This window comes from Lampris incognitus, chromosome 14, assembly GCF_029633865.1.
Source record: "Lampris incognitus isolate fLamInc1 chromosome 14, fLamInc1.hap2, whole genome shotgun sequence".
NCBI lineage: Eukaryota > Metazoa > Chordata > Actinopteri > Lampriformes > Lampridae > Lampris > Lampris incognitus.
This window is the reverse complement of record NC_079224.1, coordinates 30,590,005-30,611,011: the sequence shown is the minus strand read 5'-3', so window position 1 is coordinate 30,611,011 and position 21,007 is coordinate 30,590,005. Positions and strand designations below refer to the sequence as shown.

The 21,007-nt window shown below is 41.5% G+C and overlaps 2 protein-coding genes across 3 annotated transcripts; both read left to right on the top strand.

Annotated features, from left to right (window-relative positions):
* Nucleotides 1-2,680: 2,680 nt before the first annotated feature.
* On the top strand, nt 2,681-8,352 carry ppp1r7 (protein phosphatase 1, regulatory (inhibitor) subunit 7). 2 transcript variants are annotated; one of them, XM_056292982.1, is made up of 10 exons: nt 2,681-2,759; nt 3,614-3,709; nt 3,983-4,038; nt 4,149-4,214; nt 4,976-5,106; nt 5,324-5,486; nt 5,668-5,784; nt 5,960-6,064; nt 6,211-6,297; nt 6,469-8,352. In XM_056292982.1, exons 1-10 carry the CDS (start codon nt 2,705-2,707, stop codon nt 6,643-6,645), a joined length of 1,053 nt encoding a protein of 350 aa, XP_056148957.1. In that variant the 5' UTR covers nt 2,681-2,704; the 3' UTR covers nt 6,646-8,352. The 2 variants fall into 2 exon arrangements, with proteins under 2 accessions (XP_056148957.1, XP_056148958.1); XM_056292983.1 differs by having other exon boundaries at nt 6,211-6,322; nt 6,469-6,611.
* A 1,436-nt stretch (nt 8,353-9,788) lies between these two features.
* ubxn7 (UBX domain protein 7) lies at nt 9,789-20,382 on the top strand. Its single transcript, XM_056292906.1, has 11 exons — nt 9,789-9,885; nt 12,243-12,399; nt 13,014-13,078; nt 13,192-13,257; nt 13,414-13,526; nt 14,313-14,459; nt 15,133-15,223; nt 16,806-16,936; nt 17,198-17,702; nt 17,845-17,924; nt 18,055-20,382. The coding sequence occupies exons 1-11, from the start codon at nt 9,816-9,818 to the stop codon at nt 18,214-18,216; spliced, it is 1,587 nt and encodes a 528-aa protein (XP_056148881.1). The 5' UTR covers nt 9,789-9,815; the 3' UTR covers nt 18,217-20,382.
* Nucleotides 20,383-21,007: the final 625 nt, after the last annotated feature.

Genomic DNA, 21,007 nt, shown 5'->3' with positions numbered 1-21,007 from the left:
CCATGGTGGCACAGGTCGGTCCAGTCTCCTACCGGTTGCAATTGCCTGCTTCCATGTGGGTCCATCCGTTGTTCCATGTGTCTCTCCTTAAGCCAGCTCTCTGTCTCCTCTTCTCTGTCAGCTCTCTGCCAGCCCACTGTCTCCTCCAGTCCCACCCCCGCCTCCTCCTCGCCCGATCGGTGGGCTGCCTGCCCACACAGTTAGGAGGATTCTAGACTCCTGCCGGGTGCGTCGCAGCATCCAGTATTTGGTGGACTCGGAGGGTTATCGGCCGGAGGAACGGTGCTGGGTTCCGGCGTGGGCCATCTTGGACCAGACCCTCATCTGTGATTTCCAGCGCTGTTGCCTGGGCCGGGCTGTGCGTACATCAGTTGCCATCGCTGGGAGGGGGTTACAGACACGATCACTGGCCAGAGGATCAGCAGCCAACAGTTGACATTTTCCTATCAGCCTGCAATCAGCCAGTATGAGTGGCACCTGTGTACTCGTTGGCCTGTGATTAGGTGCACCTGTCGTGGTCTGTGATCTGGGCTTTCCCATCTCCTGATTGGTGCTTTGGTTCACCTGCGCCCAGTCTCATTGATTGGCCTGTGATGTTGTGCACCTGTGTTGGGGACTATTTGACTGGGTGTTTTTGAGACGTTCCCGGTCGAGTCTTGGAGAGGCTTCACGTAGGTCTGCAGAAGCACTTGGATCCTGAACCCTCATCTGCATCCTCTGTGAGAGGGTGTTTTTGCGCAGTTTAGTTTTGTATGTTTATTCTAGTGTGCATTTTTGCCTGCCCTGTGTGGCAGTAGTCTTTTGTTGTGTGCTGTGCTGAAGGCCAGTAAAGCGACTTAGTATTTACCAACTGCCTCTGCCGCTTCTCTGCAACTGGGTCCAAATACACAATGTTACAGTGAGCCACAACATCCTACTCACCAGATTGAAAGATTTCTGTGTTGAAGGCACCATACTCGGCTGGTTCCAGTCCTACCTTTCCAACAGGTCACATTTCATCTCACTTCACAACCACTCCTCTGTTCCATCCACAGTCACACAAGGTGTTCCTCAAGGTTCTGTACTTGGCCCACTCCTTTTCATCATCTCCTCCCTCTTGGTCAGATTCTCCGCCATTTTAACCTGGACTTCCACTGTTAATGCTGATGACACCCAGATATACCTCAGCACCAAATCCCCTCACATCGACACCTGTCTGTCAGCAATTAAAGTCTGGATGCAGCAAAACCTCCTCAAACTCAACAATGACAAAACTGAACTCCTCTTCATTGGCTCCAAGTCCACTCTCAGCCAAATCAACAACCTCGCACTCAGCATCGATGGCACTACACCACCGTCTCCCTTGAGCCCCATATCCACCAAATGGTCAAATCCTCCTCTACCACCTTCGCAACATTGCGAAAATAAGACCCTCTCACACACCCTGCTGCTGAGACACTGATCCATGCCCTCATCTCCTCCCGCCTTGATTACTGCAACTCACTCCTCTAAGGCATCAGTGCTAGCTCTATCAAGAGACTCCAATCGGTCCAGAACGCATCCGCCCGACTTTTAACTTTCGCCAAATCCTGGCACCACATCACCCCAGTCCTAAAAGACCTCCACTGGCTACCCATCACCCTTCACAAACTGGCTCCCCCATACCTCACCGACCTCCTCTCCCCCTACCAAACCCTCTCGGTCCCTCAGATCCACCTCAGCCTCTCTTCTGTCTACCCCTAGGTCCAACCTCCGTGGCTTTAGTGACCGAGCCTTCGCCAGGGCAGCTCCCAGGCTCTGGAACTCACTCCCCCAAATCATTAGAGACTCAGAATCCCTCCAACTCTTCCAATCCCGTCTCAAGACACACCTCTTCTCCATTGCCTTCTCGTGCCCCCCCCCCTCCACCCATCCTCTCACCCATCCCTAATCTGAAGCAGACTAACGATCGAGCACTCGACCTGCTGCCCCCTCCTCTTGGAACACCCTCCCCAAGCACATCAGGCACTGTTGCGATCTGCCCACATTCAAGTCATTAATCAGGACTCACCTCTTCAAACTTGCTTTCATCTGTGATTTATGTGATTTATGATGTTTGTTTTTCTTCCGTTTTTGTATCTGTCTATGTCGGAGAGTACTGCTGGCGTCGTGTGTGGCTGCCGCTTCTCCCTCTCGTAGCCCCCTTCTCATCCACCCCTGTATGTCTGTGTTATGTTTATCTGTTGTCTTGTTTCGCCCTGTTTATTGTAAAGCGACTTTGAGTGTTAGAAAAGCGCTATATAAGTTTAATTTTTTATTATTATTATTATTATAACGAGTAAAGACTGTGATGAAAACATCAGCTGACTTTTCATGGAAAGTTGTTTTTTCATCCAGTTCTCTAATTAGATATTTTAGGTAGCATGAAATGTATCAAGTCATGAAACTACAATTTAGCTGCCTTTCTTTAGGTTCCTGGCTGGCAAGCTGCAGGGAGCATGCGCACCCAGTGTAAGATTGGGATTGGCATACTGTACTGGCACGTCGAGGCAAATCATCATTAGACCCTAAAAGTAATTTCTTACATTGTCTTAAGCAAATATGTTCAGGGAAAATGAGTACAACAGTTATGTACAGGACAATGCAACGCCCAAATCGCCATTACGTGTGTTATTAGCGCTATCTTGTGGCCATATGCAGTACGAGCCAGCTGTGCCGCCACCGGATTGGTTGAACGTCCGTCCAAATGTTTACAGGAAATATGGCTTCCCCGTCTGTTGGAGATCCTCAAGAGATGGAAGGTGAGTATTTATGAAATGTGCCATTGTGTTATAATTGCGGAGATGGTTCAAGGTACTTCAATGTAGACAAACATCACTGTGTCGGAGTTCATCAGTTGATCCGTACGAAATGATTTTTCCCAGTTGCTGCCTAGACCTTGATTCTGGGTTTTGCTAGCTGGTATGCTAACAACAAGGCTCGTTACCTAATGTACACATATAGCCTAGCAGTAAGACGTGAGTTACACGGTATTGGCCCATTGTCGTGCTGATTGATCGCCAATGCCAGTTAGCCTTTCTGCCTTGAATATCGCAAACGGAATTGCTGTTTAACTCGAGTTGTTTGACAATTTGTCTCAGGCGTTTTCTAGTTTTTAACAGTTTCACAGTAGCTGGTAGCTGTTACCAGCTGTACGTTAGCTAACGTAGTGGTTAGCGGTGATTAGCTTAACTACCATTTAACGCCAATGTAGCTAACGTTAACTGGCTAGCAAGCTAACCACGACAAGAAACGAGGAGTTGCCCATTCAGTGCCATAAACAGTATGCTTTATAGCCTGTTCGCGTTTTTTAAACATGTTTCTTAAGTATGAGCTCGCAGTCGCACAGAATACAGACACACAACTGGTTAATTATTGTTTCTTTAACCGATTGATACCCAAGGTTCAGCCAGGGACTGTTGGGTATGGGGTTTTCTCACTGTCATTGGTTACATGGGAAAGGCCAAGTTTTTCCATCCCATTGGTTATAACATTAGCTGATGATAATTTCTCAATTTCCAGTTGGATATACCTAAACATGACAAATGTGTAAGTTAACAGCTACACCTCAGGCTACATGATGATGTGAAGCATCCCTCCCTGTCCCTTTCTGTAGTGGACCGGCGGGGTGAGTCTGAGGAATCTGGTGATGATGAGATCCGGAGGAAGAGTATCAATGGTGAGACGGATCCAAATCAACCCGCAGCCACAAGTAAATCAAAATAATATTTCTTTATAATATACAGTGTGAATCTGTCTAATTATCAATTGCAACTTAAACAATCAGACTCTTTTTCATAGCATCATGTCTATGAACGTTCATGTTGCATGTCAGTTTTTTAATACGGGAGTGAGAGGGTTAACTTTTAAGAGTGCAGAAGGTGGAAGAGAAATTCAGATTGGAACCCTTTATCTAGTTGAATATGGACTTTTGTGTTTTCAACATCCATATAATTATTGTGATTAAATCTGTTGCACATTTTAGGTAAAGAGGAGTCCCCAGTTGATATGGACACCATAACCCTGGACCCAGAGGAAGAGGTGAGAAGTTAGTCTTAAGATTGTTACTGTTTGCGTCCATCAACAGTCACAAAGCCTGAACCATATTTTATTACACTGACGTTGCCATCAACTGCTTCTTATGCCTCCAGGATGTTGACCTTGTTCACTGCCGTATTGGTAAGATTGAAGGATTGGAGGTGCTTCAGAAAGCTAAAGTAAGTTACTGGTCTGTTCTGTTATGTTCTATGATTAATTAATGTCTCTTTCTCTGGCAACCTTGTCTCTGACTTGACAATGAATAGAACTCAAAATTACAAAGAAAGGAAGTTGAATCAGATCATCTGGACACAACGTTTATTGAGAGAAACGTGTTGATGCATGCTCAATAATCCAGGTAAGAAAATCAAAGAAAGTTGAGTCAGTTCACCTGGATATAACATTTATTGACAGATGCCTTTCATCACTCTGTGGCATAATGACTAAAAATGATCGGTGCCATGAGAATTATCTAGAGTCTCGATGACAATGTGTACTATTCACAGGGGATTGGGGAATGGTTGCAATCACAGCATTGTAAGATAAGGTCTGTCGTACATCATGCTGACAGCAATTTGCATATGAAACCGATCGTTTTTGGTTGTTATGCCACTGTATTGTTTATAAGGACCTGACCTGCAGTCAGTTCAGACTGATGTGGTCACTTAGATGAGTGATGAAACATTTCTCTCAATAAACATGTCCAGATGAACTGATTCAACTTTCTTTCTTTAATTTTCTTGCCTGGATTATTGAGCATGACAACTCCAAATTACACTTTTGAATTAGAAATAAAGAATTAGGTTTCAAGCTTATACTTTTTTCTTTCTTGGCTATTTGTTTGTGCTAAAGGAACAAAGGAACTTATTGTATTATAAAATTACCAATAATTAATAGTTTCATTTGATTCTTCTTTTTTTCTCTGTGTGTGTTTATGAAGACACTCTCCTTGCGTCAGAATCTCATCAAAAAAATAGAGAACCTTGATAGTCTGAGCTCGCTGCGGGAATTGGATCTCTATGACAATCAGATCCGCAAACTGGAGAACCTGCAGAACCTCACAGAGTTGGAGTGAGTCAAGTCTGAAACAGTAGGCTTGCAGACCAAAAATAAGCAACACAGAAAAAACATCGTTCCATCCTTACTGTTCACAGTGTTTCACTCAGTTCTCAGAAACAATATTGAATGGCAAAAATGGATTGTATTATATTTTATGGCTGACATTTGATGTCTTAGAGAACTCTGCATGTTTTAACATCCACAGAATGATTGTTGTTTTTATTTACAGACAACTGGATGCATCCTTCAACATCCTTAGAAAGGTGGAAGGTCTGGAGCGATTGACTCGACTGACGAAACTCTTTCTACTTCACAACAAGATCAATTCCATTGCCAACCTGGATCACCTCACAGTTCTGGAGATGCTGGAGCTGGGCTCCAACCGCATTCGGGTTAGGCCAAAAAAGCCTCTCAAAGATTGACATATTTTAATGAGAAACTGATTGTATGAAATTGTGTGAAATGCAGTATTGTTGGGGGAGTAAAACAAGTATAAAATAGAGGAAATTTGTAATATGACTATTTGGACTAATGTTTTTTTTTCTCTCTTTCTCCATTGTGTTGTTCCTAAAGGTAATAGAGAACTTGGATTCACTCACATCCTTGCAAAGTTTGTTCCTTGGCACTAATAAGATAACTCAGCTTCAGCATCTAGAGGGTTTGCACAATCTGACTGTTTTAAGCATCCAGGTATACTCACATAAATCATCTTTCACCCTTGAATAGGTGGCAGTAATACAAATGGATGTTTGTGATACACTTTTTGAAATTCAAAATGTAGCATTTACTGTGTGTGTGTGTGTGTGTGTGTGTGTGTGTGTGTGTGTGTGTGTGTGTGTGTGTGTGTGTGTGTGTGTATATCCAGAGTAACCGCATCACTAAAATTGAGGGTCTACAGAGCCTGGTCAACCTGAGAGAGCTGTATCTGAGCCACAATGGCATTGAGGTCATTGAGGGCTTGGAAAACAATGTGAGTCATAGAAATGCAACAGGTCTTTCTGAAAGGCCTGGTTGTCATGCTGTTCACCCAGCACTTTGCTAGCAGTGCAAAACATGTAATAAAGTTTACAGCAATATACCAGAATGACATACCAACACCATTGTTTTTCCTTACAGAAAAGGCTCACGACTCTGGACATTGCAGCCAATCGAGTAAAGAAAATTGAAAACATCAGCCATCTGACAGAGCTACAGGAATTCTGGGTATGCAAAAAGGATGAATTGAAAAGTGAATATTAATCTCTTTTTGTTTGTTTGTTTTTTCATCTTTAATCTGCAACCCTTTGATTTGCCTCAAATTTCTATCTGAGCTGTATCAGCCAAAAAAAGTTAAAATTCTTTTAATTTCCACACAATGTCTCCCTCTATCTTCAGATGAACGATAATCAAATAGATAACTGGTCAGATCTAGACGAGCTGAAGAATGCAAAAAATCTGGAGACAGTCTATCTGGAGAGGAACCCACTACAGAAGGACCCTCAGTATCGGCGAAAGATCATGCTTGCATTGCCCACCGTGCGCCAGATTGATGCTACTTTCATACGCTTCTGAGTCACAGTCTCACACTTTGCCTGCTGTTTTTCCACACTGTTCTCCCTCACCACCCTGCCTGCCCCACCCACAAAATGGACCTCATTTTGAAACATGTTGGCCTCACAGACACTGGTCTATGCGCACAGAGTCTTACTTGCTCATGTACAAATATACATGTACACTGACGTTAAATTCACCCATGGTTCATCCACATGCAATCACATGTATTCATGCACAAGTTGATCTATGCTATAGTCTGAACGCTTAGTAATTTATTTGGCTGGATATGAACTGTGAAAACAACATTTCAAAAAGTTAATTCAACAATATCCTCATTTATCCTCCCTATTCCCAATTTTTTTGCATGCATAATACAGTATGAGACGGGGGCTTATTCTGCCGTCATCATGACAATGCCCATCTTATAACAGAGAGGCAGTCTTATTTTATCACGGTATTATTGAAGTTGCATTGCAAAATCACAAGGTGTTGGTGTCAATCCTACTTTTAACGGTCTTAAGGAATTTTACAAGTATTAATCACTTGTTCTGACAGGATGAAACTGGTCTCATAAGATGTATTCCAGGTACTAGGCCTGTGAATAAAGCTAAGAATGTGCATCCAAAATTCTGTAACATCAAGATGGCTGAAAGGGAAAATCCATTCTATAACAGCTTACAAAAATTAACCCTTGGTATGTTATATGTTTGACAATTTAGCTCAACATGCACCTTGGTACCTTCTGCCTCGAAATATTGTACTGAGTTGGGTAGCAAATGGTACTGTCATGGAAATATTATGAATGCTACTTCATACGCCATACCGAAACCCCACAGTACATTTTTTGAAGCAGTTCAATAAAGCTGCACTTAAACACACTGGTCTACGAAGGAAATTATATGCTACAAAAATTGGCCAATTTAAATTAATTGCTGAATCTGCATCTAATTAATCTTGCTCTGATGTGCATATCAGGCTGTCCAGCAGGCTGTGCACTCATCACCGGTTAGTGTGATGATGTAACATTTGAACTGTAAAGTCATTAAATTCTCAAGGAGACAGAAATAGCATCTGACCGAAGTGATCAAAAGAAGAGCAGTACATACATATTCTTTTATGCTTAAGCTTCTCAAAGTTGTTTGTAATTGCTCTGATATGGGACAGCTCAGTCCCACAAGTCTGTCCCAGTGTGACCCTTAGAGCTGCATCTTTGACGGTATTAGAGACTGACTTTGTTGACACCACGACAGTATCTAAGTATACAGAGTTGGCAACAGTGTTGGCAACAGGGAGCACTACGATGAAATAAAGCTTGTTTAGATGTGAAATGGCATTCTAATGTGTCTGTAAAGTTAGTTTTGGATTTGAAGTCAGTGAAGCAGTTATTGCAGTTTGGTTTTGTCTCGTTTAATTTCCCAAGTCAAAGCTTTGGTTTTCTGGTTTCTAGCTTTGGGAAAAAGTGTTCCTGTACAGAAAAGGCAACCTGTTAAAAATGATTAAAGTAATATGTATGAAAGTTATGGCATTACAGTAACCTCTGCTTTCTGTAATATTGTTAGGCTAAAGTTCCCTACATGGGAATATTTTTGGTGTGAATGAGTTGACCACGTTCTAACGAAAGATTTATTTGTTAATCAAAAACTGAGTTGATCACACACAAATACTGACAGCCATCCTTGTCTTTTGTACATAATTCAATTAAAATATGGCTTTGCTTTTGAGTCACTCCCTGGTTCAGGACTGAGGTTTTTTATGCTAATAATGCTACACCCCTTATGACTCCCCTTATGCCACTGTATTGTTTAAAAGGGTGGGGATGAATCAATCAATCAAGTTGCATTTTATATAGCGCTTTTCTAGCTGCAACAGCCACTACCTGCAGTCAGTTGAGACTGAAGCGGTCACTTAGATAAGTGATGAAACGTTTCTCTCTCAATAAATGTGTCCACATGAACTGATTCAACTTTCTGTGATTTCCTTACCTGGATTATTGAGCGTGCATAGAGACACCTGGTAATATCAAATCATTGACCTTCTCTGGAGAGGAAAGACTTTCATTGTCCTGCAGTTACATGCAATTGTGGATTAGACATAAAGAGAAAAATAACTTGCTTTGTGCAATACATTGATCATAGTAATATTCTTGATTTCTCTGATCTGCATTTCCTTGGAGTTTAATAACCAAAATGCAGCTAGTTTTTATAGGAAAATAGTAATATCAAAAGATTCAATTCTTCTGTGTCTGTGTGAAGTGATGTGGAATAGCATGTACATTCTCCTTCAATGGGGTTACATATTGGGGCAATAGGGATTATGACCTAGTCATAACAGTAGATGTATCTAACCTCAATCCACTCAACAGATATTTTCTATTATTGATTCAATTTAAAAAAACAACAACAACAACAACAACAACATGAAGGAGCCATGTCTGAAAAACTAAGTACACCTTTACTGCTTCCATAGCCCTTGAAACGGGAACTAGAATGCGATGCTGTTCAGCAAGTGCATCCCAATTTTTTATCACGAGGAAGTACTACCACCTGAAAACATGTAACTTTGGTGTGGGGCAATCAGATTTATATATATATTATGTGTATGTAAGGAATCAGAAATACGCTTTAATATTTATTGCTATCTGTTATAATGTGGGAGAATCAGTGCATTCTCCCTTCATCGTGCCTCAGTGAATGGGCAGTTTTGACTGAGCTAGCAACTTATGCGACTTGGGGTTTTTCACTTAGTTTTTGACTATGACTACAAGGCTAATACTACAATAGCCCTATTACTACTACTATATTATTATTGTTATTATTTTTATTATTAACTGATTACTACTACTACTACTACTACTACTTCTACTTCTACTACTACTAGTACTAGTACTAATAATAATAATAATAGCCGCCTGTCGCCCAATGGTTGCTGGGATATGCTCCAGCATCCCCGCGACCCTGGAGAGCATGATAAGCGGTTTGAATAATGGATGGAATGGATGGATAATAATAACAATAAATCGAAAGCGAAAAAAAAAACTACCCTTCCCTTGTTCAACGTCTAACAATAGTGAACTACATTACCCATAACGCCGCATAATACCCACAATTCCGTGACGCGCGGGCCTTGCGCCAGGCAAAAAAGCGACACAGCGCAAGCGCAACATTTGTGTTGTTGTTTGTGGCGGTAAGATGGCGGCGCTCGGAGATGCATCAACTCCGGGGGTGAACGGGTTAATACAACAATTCACAGCGATAACAGGTAAACGAAACATTTTATTTTATTTTGCCTTCATAAATTCGTCATGGGCTATCCCCCGAAACAACCCATTTGCTCTAGCACTCCAGATTTCCTGCGTACGAAACAAAAATGGGTATTGAAGTCTTGCAGTGCCCCCTGTCAATGCTCCTCTTAGGGAAAAGAACAGCAGCCAGTCACGGCCGACAACTGTGTTGCTAGCTGGTGAACTTTCAAGTGAAACGATCCCGAAAAGGGCTTACGAAACCATGAGGGTGACATTTCAGCTATCTCAGGGACTTTTAAATTTCCCCCATTACGTTGTACTATTGATTTCAGCGAGGTTACTTTCGCCAGAATTTGCTGTTTACTGTTTTCTTTAGCATGTTTGATATAGAATGGACGTCGGGTGTTCAACATTTTCCCCCACGATCAGCCTTGAGGCTCCGCCTTAGGGTTACTGGTGGCTGGATGAAAATGAAACATCCTCAGTTTGGTGTGACCTTATCTTGGTGTTGAGCGGTTTTTGTCTGTCACTGGTGCAATAAAAGTTGCTTAACAGTTTGTGTGTGCTGTGACCATCACAGCACGCTCCCTAATATCTCGGTGTTTTAGTCAAACAGATGAGTCGGGAAGCGTCTTTTTTTTTGGCAGATTCTGTTGAGGACTTGGAAAGTGAAACGGACATGCGCAGTTAACACTAAAGTCGGCATCGTATACAGACTTGACCGTACGCTTTCAATTTTCAGTCAGTTTTAAAATTATACCTCACATTTCATTTGTACATACATGCAAATACCTTTCAAATCCATGTCGCTGTATGGTCGATGAGCTCATCACGTTTAATGAGCTACTAGCAACATATACCGTAGAGGAGCGGTGCATTGTTTTCCACTAAGTCGAGCTCAAAGTTATTCTTCGTTTGCATATTTGCACAAACCCAGCTCGGAAAAAGATGGTATGGAAATGCAAATAAAAAAAGAAGGCAGTGATATATAAATTTACTTTGAGCAGCATCCAGGAGGGGGCTAGTTCTTCAGGAGCAAAGATGGGTCGAGGATCGCCAGTTTCCCAACAAATGCGTGAGAAAATTATTTAAATGTTTAGAAAACAATGTTCCTCGAAGAAAGATTTAGGATTCTTTATTTGTTACGTCTCATTGTAAATTATAAGATACGAAGGGATTTGGATATTTCACCCTTAATGGTGCATAACATAATTAAAACATTCAAGGAATCTGGAGGAATTTCGGTTTAAAGGCAAGGGCACAAGCCCAAGCTGAAGTGTGCTCTCCGATCCCTCAGACAGCACTGCATCAAGAACCACCATTCATCTATAAGCGATACAACCACATGGGCTCAGGATTACTTTGGCAAACCTTTGTCAAGCATGACAATACGTAGTTATATCCACAAATGCTAGACAAAACTTTACTGTGCCAAAAATAAGCCTTATGTTAACCGTGTCCAGAATCGCCGTTGACTTCTCTGGGCTCAGACACATCTAGGATGGACCATCACACTGTGGAAATGTGTATTGTGGTCAGACGAATCAGTATTTCAGGTTATTTTTTGAAGAAATGGATGCCATGTGCTCTGGAACAAAGAGGCAAAAGACCATCCAGACTTACCAGCAACAAGTCCAAAAGCCAGGGTTTATCGTGGTATGGGGTTGTGTCAGTCAGTGCCCTTGGCAAAGGTAAATACACTTCTGTGATGGCACCATTAATGCTGAAAAGTACATGGAGATTTTGGAGCAACATATGCTGCTTAGAGATGACATATTTTCCAGGGAATTCCATGCATATTTCAACAAGACAATGCAAAATCACATTCTGCACACATTACAAAGGCCTGGCTGCAGAGGAAGAGGGTGTGGGTGCTGGACTGGCCTGCTTGCAGTCCCAGCCTGTCCCCAATAGAGAATGTGTGGCACATTTTGAAAAGCAAAATGTGGCAATGACGACCCAATACTGTTGCACATCTTGAGATCTGTTTGCAGGAAGAATGGGACAAAATTACACCTGAAACGCTTCATTACTTGGTGTCTTCCGTCCCTAAACATCTTTTAAGTGTTGTATAAAGGAATGGCATTACAAAGTGGTACATGCTTTAATGTCCCAACTTTTTTTTAAATATGTTGTAAGAATCAAAACTGAAATATGTATTTATTTTATTTTAAAAAAATAAAATTAATGAGGTAAAAAAATCACTGTTTTCAGTTTTAATTTTAATTTAACAAGTTTTTCTGATTAGGGGTTGTAATTAAACGGTATTGCCTGGCTTTTTTTTTTTTTTTTTTTTTACAATGTCCATCAATCCTGCATGGATTTATCATGATAATGTTATTCAGAATTATGAACTGCTGTGCCTCTCTTCCAGGGGCCACAGAGAGTGTAGGAAAACATATGTTGGAAGCATGCAACAACAACTTAGAAATGGCAGTCACTATGTTCCTGGATGGAGGGGCCATCGCAGAGGAGCCCAGCACCAGCTCCAGCTCAACAGGGGCTTCAAGCAGTCGAGGGCCACCTGCAGAGTAAGTACATGCTTTGATGTTGGCAATGGGCACAGCAGGGGACTGTAGGGGAACTGCAGTTAAACCTAGATGGACACCATAGTGAAGGGTTAAAGGTCCCATGAAACGAAAAATGTATTTTAATTCTTGTTACCTAATTTATCTTAATTTAAATCTATTTAACATTATGCTCTAGAAATTCACAAAAAAAGTTATTTTTGTGTTTTTAAGAATAATGTTCTCTTTGTGAAAACTAACTTTTTGTTGTGTCAACCTGCACTTGTGGGTGCACCCTAAAAAATGGCCCATGAGCGGAACGGTAGATTGAAAGAAGACGAGTGATCTTACCACCAAACTGAAACTAGCTAATATATTGATGTTCACATTCTTCTAAAGATACCCAACCATTATGTGCTATTAGTCAAATCAAACTCCCTCACCTCACAAAATTCCAATTGACCACTGTGTCCAGTGGCACCTAGGGGACAGTCTTGGATAGTAACTCAGACCACTTTCCTTTTGTAACTTAATAATAGTCCCTTTTCTTTTTGTCAGCACTGGATCCACACTGGCTTTTTAGTTGTCAGTTGAGGGGGGGGGGCATATTGAATTGAATGTGGTGTCTTCTGTTTCAGTGAAGTAAGAGCGCCCATTCCCCAGAAGCAGGACATATTGGTGGAACCAGAGCCTTTGTTTGGAGGTACTGTGCTGCATCTGTATCATATTCTTGGAAGTTGACACTAAGTCATTGTAGTTGCTGACATTCTTTTGATTACTTTTTGGATGTGACTTGTAATGTGATGGTACTTGAAGTGCCAAAGCGGCGAAGACCTGCCCGATCCATATTTGATGGCTTCCGGGACTTCCAAACAGAAACAAGTGAGTTTCTTGAATCTTTCCATGCTCCGTTTCCTGACAATTTAAGAGTTAGGTTGGAAAAAATTAGATTTGCACTATTCAGTGTAATCTCACCCTCTTTCACTAATGATAGCTATTCCATAACATTGATTGATAACTAAAGATATCTTTTTCTAGTCCGCCAGGAGCAAGAGCTGCGTAACGGTAGCCTGGTGGATAAGAAATTGAGCACCCTGGCAGACCTTTTCCGTCCCCCTATTGAGCTCATGCACAAAGGCAGCTTTGAGACGGTGAGGAGTTACTTACTGGATCTGTTACTTTTTTCTGTTCACTTTTAAGGGGTTCTAAATTTCCAGTAATATTTGGCCATCTATGTAGATGACTATATATATTCTCTGTCTAACCCCATCAATTTTTCAAAGTAATTTTTTTAGTCAGCAGTAATTGACAAGATAGATTCTTGATTGTCCATCTTGAAGAAATGTGTTGCCACAGCCTGTACATTAAAATATAAGTTAACCTCCATTCAAATTGACATGAATATATCAGTATACTCACACATGTGTACACAGGTACAACTACTTAACTACAAACATGGAGTATGCACATGACATTCGGGGGGCATGGGTACACAAGTACAGACAAAGATGTGACAAGATCACGCTTTGTTGGTGTTTTTTTTTTTTTTTTTTTTAAGATGTCACTTTATTATTTGTCATACAATGAATTTTGTTTTCTGTATTTAACCCATCCTATGCTAGGAGCAGCGGGCAGCTGCAGTGTAGCGCCCAGGGACCAACTCCAGTTCTTTTTTTCCACTATTGCCTTGGCCAGGGGCACAGGCAGGTGTATTAACCCCAACATCCATGTCTTTTGATGGTGGGAGGGAACTGGAGCACCCAGAGGAAACCCACGCAGTCCCGGGGAGAACACGCAAACTCCACACAGGAAGGACCTGGGACGGCCTGGGGTTCAAACCCGGGACCTTCTTGCTGTGAGGCAACAGCGCTAACCACTGCGCCACTGTGCTGTCGATTGCTGCTACTAATTCTATATTTTCTCCTCCATGTTTATAGGCAAAAGACTGTGGACAGCTAGAGAACAAATGGCTGATGATCAACATCCAGAATGTACAGGACTTTGCCTGCCAGTGTCTAAACAGGGATGTGTGGAGCAATGACGCAGTCAGGACCATCATCAGAGAGCACTTCATATTCTGGCAGGTCTGCACTCGTTTTGTTAAGTCACATGACTGAGCCAACCTGCTGAAGGAGTTGATATCTTGGCCAGTGAATACAAATCAGCCAGTTAATATGGGCAAAAGAGCATATAGAGCTAAGGAAACATCACTTTGGCTTCGGCATCCATCATGTGCAATTCCTTCTTCTCTGAACTAGTTGAATTCTTTGTAGCTGCCAGTGTATTATCATCTGCAGTGGTTTAAAATATCACATAATCGCTTGTGTTTTGTTGATTTTTGAGCTGGTGGTTTCTAGTAAGATTTTAATGCTAACATATTGAGTCATTTCCAGTTGAGGTTGACAAGATAGTTAGAGATTATCTACATCTTTACAAATGATCAAGTAGGGAGTATTAAGGTAGTAAAATGTTATTCTTCATGTACGCCCCGTACTGTCATGAAGTATCAGCAAACAAACAATAAAAAAGATGCAGTAAATATACAAACATTTGTATAGGACCACAGAACGTTGTTGAGTTTTTGATCACTTCGCTTCCACAGTTGGTAGACTGATGCTACATTGACATTTCTCCCACCTTTTCCCAATCTTCACATCTTCTAAAGAAGGTCTTGAGACTCAACACTTGTTAAATGCTTCCCCGCATTTATTCTTCATCAGTTGACCAGTTTTTCTTTTGTTTTGTTTTTAATTACAGGTATATCATGACAGTGAGGAGGGACAGCGATACATCCAGTTCTACAAGCTGAACAAGTTCCCCTACATCTCCATCCTAGATCCCCGCACAGGTGGGTCTTTAATAGAGGCTGATGGGTCACAGATACACACATTCAATTCAGGTCAAAACATTTAAACTGTGTTGTATTTTTTTAACTGAATTGTCATCAAATAAAGTTAAGTGATTAGAAAGATATTGAATTTGGGATTGAAGATATTGAACACTAAGAGGTGACACTTATATATTATTTATAGATGTTTTATCACAGACCATCTTGATACGTGTGTATGAATTGTGCAATGCCTCTCCTAATATTTGTTGGAGCTGGGGGTTTTTTAATTCCAGTTTATTCTCCCTTTGTATGCAAAAATCAGAGGCAGAGCTTTTATTTGATATAATTAATTAACGAAGCTACTTTATCCTTTGTCAGTTGACTGGGACAAAGCAAGAGATGTAGGATGGTAGATTAAATACAGTCCAACTATAGGATTTTCCTTTAATCTCTAAAAACATACTGCATGTTTTTGTAATCAGTGAATTGATAGAATCAGAATCTGCTATTTTGCAAAGTTATTTTCCACATGCAAAAAAAAACTTGACATTATGTGCCGCTAAGTGCGACACTTGGTCATAATACAGATATTAAGTAAAGAAAAAGTAATCTAAATCCAAAAAGTCAAAAGTAACAAATATACTAACACATCAAAGATTCCATGATAATGTAGACATTAATTAATGTAGACATTATTGGGCGGCATGGTGGCGCAGTGGTTAGCACTGTCGGCTTACAGCAAGAAGGTCCTGGGTTCGAACCCCAGGGTTGTCCAACCTTGGGGGTCATCTGAGGTCATCCTCTGTGTGGCGTTTTCATGTTCTCCCCATGTCTGTGGTGGGTTTTCTCTGGATACTGCGATTTCCCCTACCATCAAAAAAGACGTGTATTAGGGTTAATACTCCTGTGTGTACCCTTGACCGAGGCATGGCAAGATGAACTAGAGTTGGTCCTCGGGTGCTGCGTGGTGGTTGCCCACTGCTCCTATCTACACAGCTAGGATGGGTTAAACGCAGAGCATAATTTCCCTACAGGGATCAATAGAGTATATCAAAATCCCAAAAAAATCCCACGGGAATTAATAAAAGTACATCAATCAATCAGTCAAGTTGCATTTTATAGTGCTTTTGTAGCTGCAACAGCCACTCAAAGCGCTTTATATTTCTGGTCAAATCTGAATTTCAGACACCTGTTATAATAGAACACAAGCTGTTTTCTGTACAATCGCTACTGATTTCATATGCGTAAAGCCAACGAAATGTGATTTACAACGATTAACTTATTCACACGTGTATTACATAAAAATTTGACATGGGCCATTTGAGACTATTGACATTAAGCAGACCAGTGACAGACCTTAATCGGTATATCTTATCTTATCTAAAGAGAGAAGTGAAACCATACCCATTTACAGTGTATGTAGTCTATATGTAAGATTTGGGCATTTAGATTCCTCTTTTACAATTTTTTAAAAATCACCTACTTAATGAGGATGGTTTTTTTTACAATCATTTAGTTTAATTTAAAACTATTTATATACACGTGAACCCTACTGGGATATCCATTCTGTAGCTCTGCTCCCCCATATCTCCACTTATAGGTCAAAAAATGGTGGAATGGAACCAGCTGGATGTGGCATCCTTTCTAGAGCAGGCAACTGGCTTCCTGGCAGAGCATGGGCAGTTAGATGGGCCATCCTGCCATGCACCCCCTGCCAAACGAGCTCGCTCTGTGAGTCTGATCTCTGTTGTCTGGGTCTGCTGTGTCACTTTCTGCCTCATAATGAGCTATTTTTCTGTTTCTCTCACTCCATATTTGTTTTCCTTAATGTCTGTTGTTCTTTAGAATGAAATTTTAGGAGTTTGCACTCTCACATTTCCTAGTCATATGATCCGCTGTTCTCTCTATTTGTTTGTTCTTTCATTTTGCTCGGATTTTTTTTTTTTTTTTATTCATCCAAACATTTTTACACTTTGTGTTTTTCCAACCCAGGAGAGTCTGATTGATGCCAGTGAGGACAGCCAGCTGGAGGCCGCCATTCGAGCCTCCCTTCAGGAGACCCACTATGAGTCCTCTTCCATCCCGGCAGTCCCAGACTCCCCCCGATCAGATGATGACTCTGACGCAGAGCCTTTCTCCGACAGTGAGGGGCCCATCTCCGTCGACGGTTCAGACAACGAAACACCAGAGCCCCAGGAAGAGAGGAGCTCCTCCAGCAGACACACTGTTGCCCCTTCAACTGCCGCAGTCCCCCAGCCCCGCTGCGCTGATAGCCCCCCTTCCTGCCACAGAAAGTCCCCTTACAAAGAAAATAACCACAGCCATAGGAAAGAGGACAGCAAAAAGAACCACTTGGAGCCTCCCGCTGCAGGGCCAAGTCGTTCTCAGCCTGACCCAGACTCTGGAGAGAACCATTGTAGCACAACAGCCCAGAACGCTGGGCCTTCCCAGCCCAGCACAACCGAACCCAGTGACTCTGAATACCTTGATGACAATGGTATGACAGACTGCATTTGTTGTCCTTTCATGAAAATATGCATAGATGTGTCTTAAGAGTTAAGATGAATGTGACAATACATTTCATCTCTATTTACAGCTGCCTGTCGAATCTGACTGATTTGTCTTTTTTTCCCCGTCAGGTCCTAAGGCCAGGCTGATGCTTCGTTACCCAGATGGACAGAGAGAGCAAATTTCCCTGTCATCCAAAGCCAAACTTATGGTGAGATTATACATATCTACCTTGCATATCAGGCCATTCTTCAGGTCATTCAGCCTTTTATTTCAACTTGTATCATGGCATAAGTAATAATTGATTTTCATCTTTACTTTTTTACCCCTTCACATTCAAGGCCCTGGTAAGACATGTCCAGTCCAAGGGTTATCCCAACGAACGCTTCGAGCTCGTCACTAATTTCCCCAGACGGAAACTCGCCCACTTGGACTATGACATCACATTGCAGGAGGCAGGTCTTTGTCCACAGGAGACTGTATTTGTTCAAGAGAGGAATTAGACCTCATGTTGTTTTCCTGCCTATCTCTGGTAGACCTCACCCTGTCACCAATGACCTTGGATGATGTTGCTGGCCTTGACCCCTTAAACTTTTGCTCTTCCGGAATTAGGCCCCCTGTTGGCAGGACACTTGTAGTGGATGTACTGCTTATTCCACCATTCCACTCTGGACTGAATGCAGAGGTCTCAACCAAAAGCTTGAACTCTTTATAGTGTTCAGCAGCTGGCCAGTAGGGTGTTCTTGAAGCCAGCAATGTTTCATTTTCTTTTACTATGTGATGTATTCTATTCTGATTTAGCATACATTTTCTTTTGTGATTTTTCAAGCTAATCAGGATAGAAAAACATTTGATATTAGTTACAAGAAAAGGAAAAGCCCAAAATAATGGATCACTGATAACTGAGGCACTGGGAATTTGTAAAAAGACTTTTACCTCCCATAAAGTATGTCAAATGTCAGAATATATTTTCTAGTTTTGTTATTTTCTGTACCTGGGGACAGGTAAAGGAGGGCTTTTTTTTAAACCTGAACAACTATTTGTCCCGAATGTGGTTTATCTCCTGCTCACTGGTCAAGGCAAAAGTCTAAATTGTTAGGGGAGGGAAGGGGCACTGAGATATTTGGTCTATAAATGGCAAATCTGTTTGAACGTGGCTACTATCCTGTGGACACGTGGACTTAAAGGGTGATTGCGGTATTTTTAAACCTGGGTCCTATTTTCCCATCATTTGGAGTCTCAATGACCAATAGGGACAATTTTCTTTTGGAAATAGAATCATTTTTTATTGGCCATGTAGGTTTGCACATGCATGGAATTTGACTCCGGTTTCGTGGCTCTCGTTGTACTTAACATCGAATAACAACACAAGAATCGTCAGATATATACACAAGGATTGACTATATACAGGCAAAGTAAGAGGCGATAAAGTGCAAGGGTGCAGAGAATATTCTGAAAATGCTTAAATACATGTTAGCAAGTTACTTGCATACATGCCTGAGGTAGATGGACATGACAGAGTGTACCAGTATATGTACAATGTACAGTACAGTATACACAAAATAGTTGGATTTATTTGACGATGTTAAGCATTCATTTGAATGACAGCCCACGGAAAGAAACTTTTTATATCTGTTTTGGGGTACAGTGCTCTGTAGCGCCTACAGGAGGGGAGCAGTCGGAACAGGTTGTGACCAGGGTGTGATGTGATATTGCCTGCCCGTTTCCTGAATTGGAATTGGTCCATTATTGAGCAAGAATGCTTAAGCCAGCAGCCACAAAACGGGCTGTGATCTAATCCTTTAGGGCAATTACGCCCATCAAAGTCCATCCACTAAAAAGTACTTGTTTTTGCCAGTGACAGGCTCAGACTTTTATTATAAATGTCTTCTGCTGTGGTGACCCCTAACGGGAGCAAGCAAAAGCAGTAGTAGTAGTAGTAGTAGTAGTAGTAGTTCCAGTCTCTGTTGTAAAATCCCTTTTACTGCTGCGACTGTTTGCATGTGGGGGTGTGGTTTCGTATGTTATAAAAGAAGAAGTCACGCTGAATTTTATCGGAGCTGACCATTCATTTGAGGTAGCATAGCCTGGGACATAGAGGAACTGCTAACAGTAATTTATTTCCAAAGTCATGATTGAATATTTAATAGCTGATTTCGATAATGTGGATGTGGCATTAGAATTTGATGGCCGCCCATATTTATTTGAGCCTGAGTATATGGATGAAGAGCTGCTAAAAATTGAAGTGAGGACGGGGGGGCAACAGGCAGAGGAGGGTGAACCGGCTTCTTTCGCTGGCAGTAGTCATCGACCAAAACCAGCCATCGGTCGCTGGCTTCATATGCCGGTTTCATATGCATATGAAACCGATCGCGGGTTTCATAAACAGGACGCGGCGCTAGATCAAATCAATAGGACGGGCATTTGATTTTCATGGGCGGGCACAAATTCACCACTGTAATTGCAAAATAGCAACAGCACCACTGCATGCGCGCTGCCGCATTACACAGTACTTAAATGTTTTTGTTTATTGAAAGTGTTTAACAATTATTATTGTTGTTATAATACTACTACTAATGCTACTAATAATAATAATTAATTACTAACAACAGGCTGCAGCAACCCCCTGCGAAATTTGCGCAAATAGTAACAGCACCACTGCATGTGCACTGCTGCATTACACAGTACTTAAATGTTTTTGTTTATTAAAAGTGTTTTATAATTATTAGCATTGTTATTATAATACTACTAATACTACTAATAATAATAATTAATTATCAACAACAGGCTCCAGCAACCCTCCACAAAATTTGCGCAATGGAACACAAAAGGCTGTGTTAGCTTTAACTGAGTATTCCCGCTAGGGTCTATTGTGGTACCATGCAGTTGCAAAAGTCAGTTTCTTCTAGGGCTGCACGATATTGGAAAAATATCACAGTGCAGTATTTTTTTCTCTGCGATATATATTGCGATATGAAAAAATACAGGAATTTTCACCAGATGACTTTAATAACTATTTGGAAAGAATCAATCATTCTAGAGTGATTGGGGTGATTTTGTGGGGGAGTTGTTGGGAAATTGTGAAAAGTGAGCGGTGCCTTTTTTCGGCATTCATACGGGAAGAGGAGATGAGCCAGACGACGCAGCGCAGTGGCTGAGAATAGTGATGCACAGATCGGCTCTGACGTCATCCGAGTCCGCAAGTATGCATTATCTCCCCATCCATGAGGAATTGTTTTCTCCGATTTATTAGAGACCCGCACCCAATCACACATTGCCATTATTCTCAGTGGG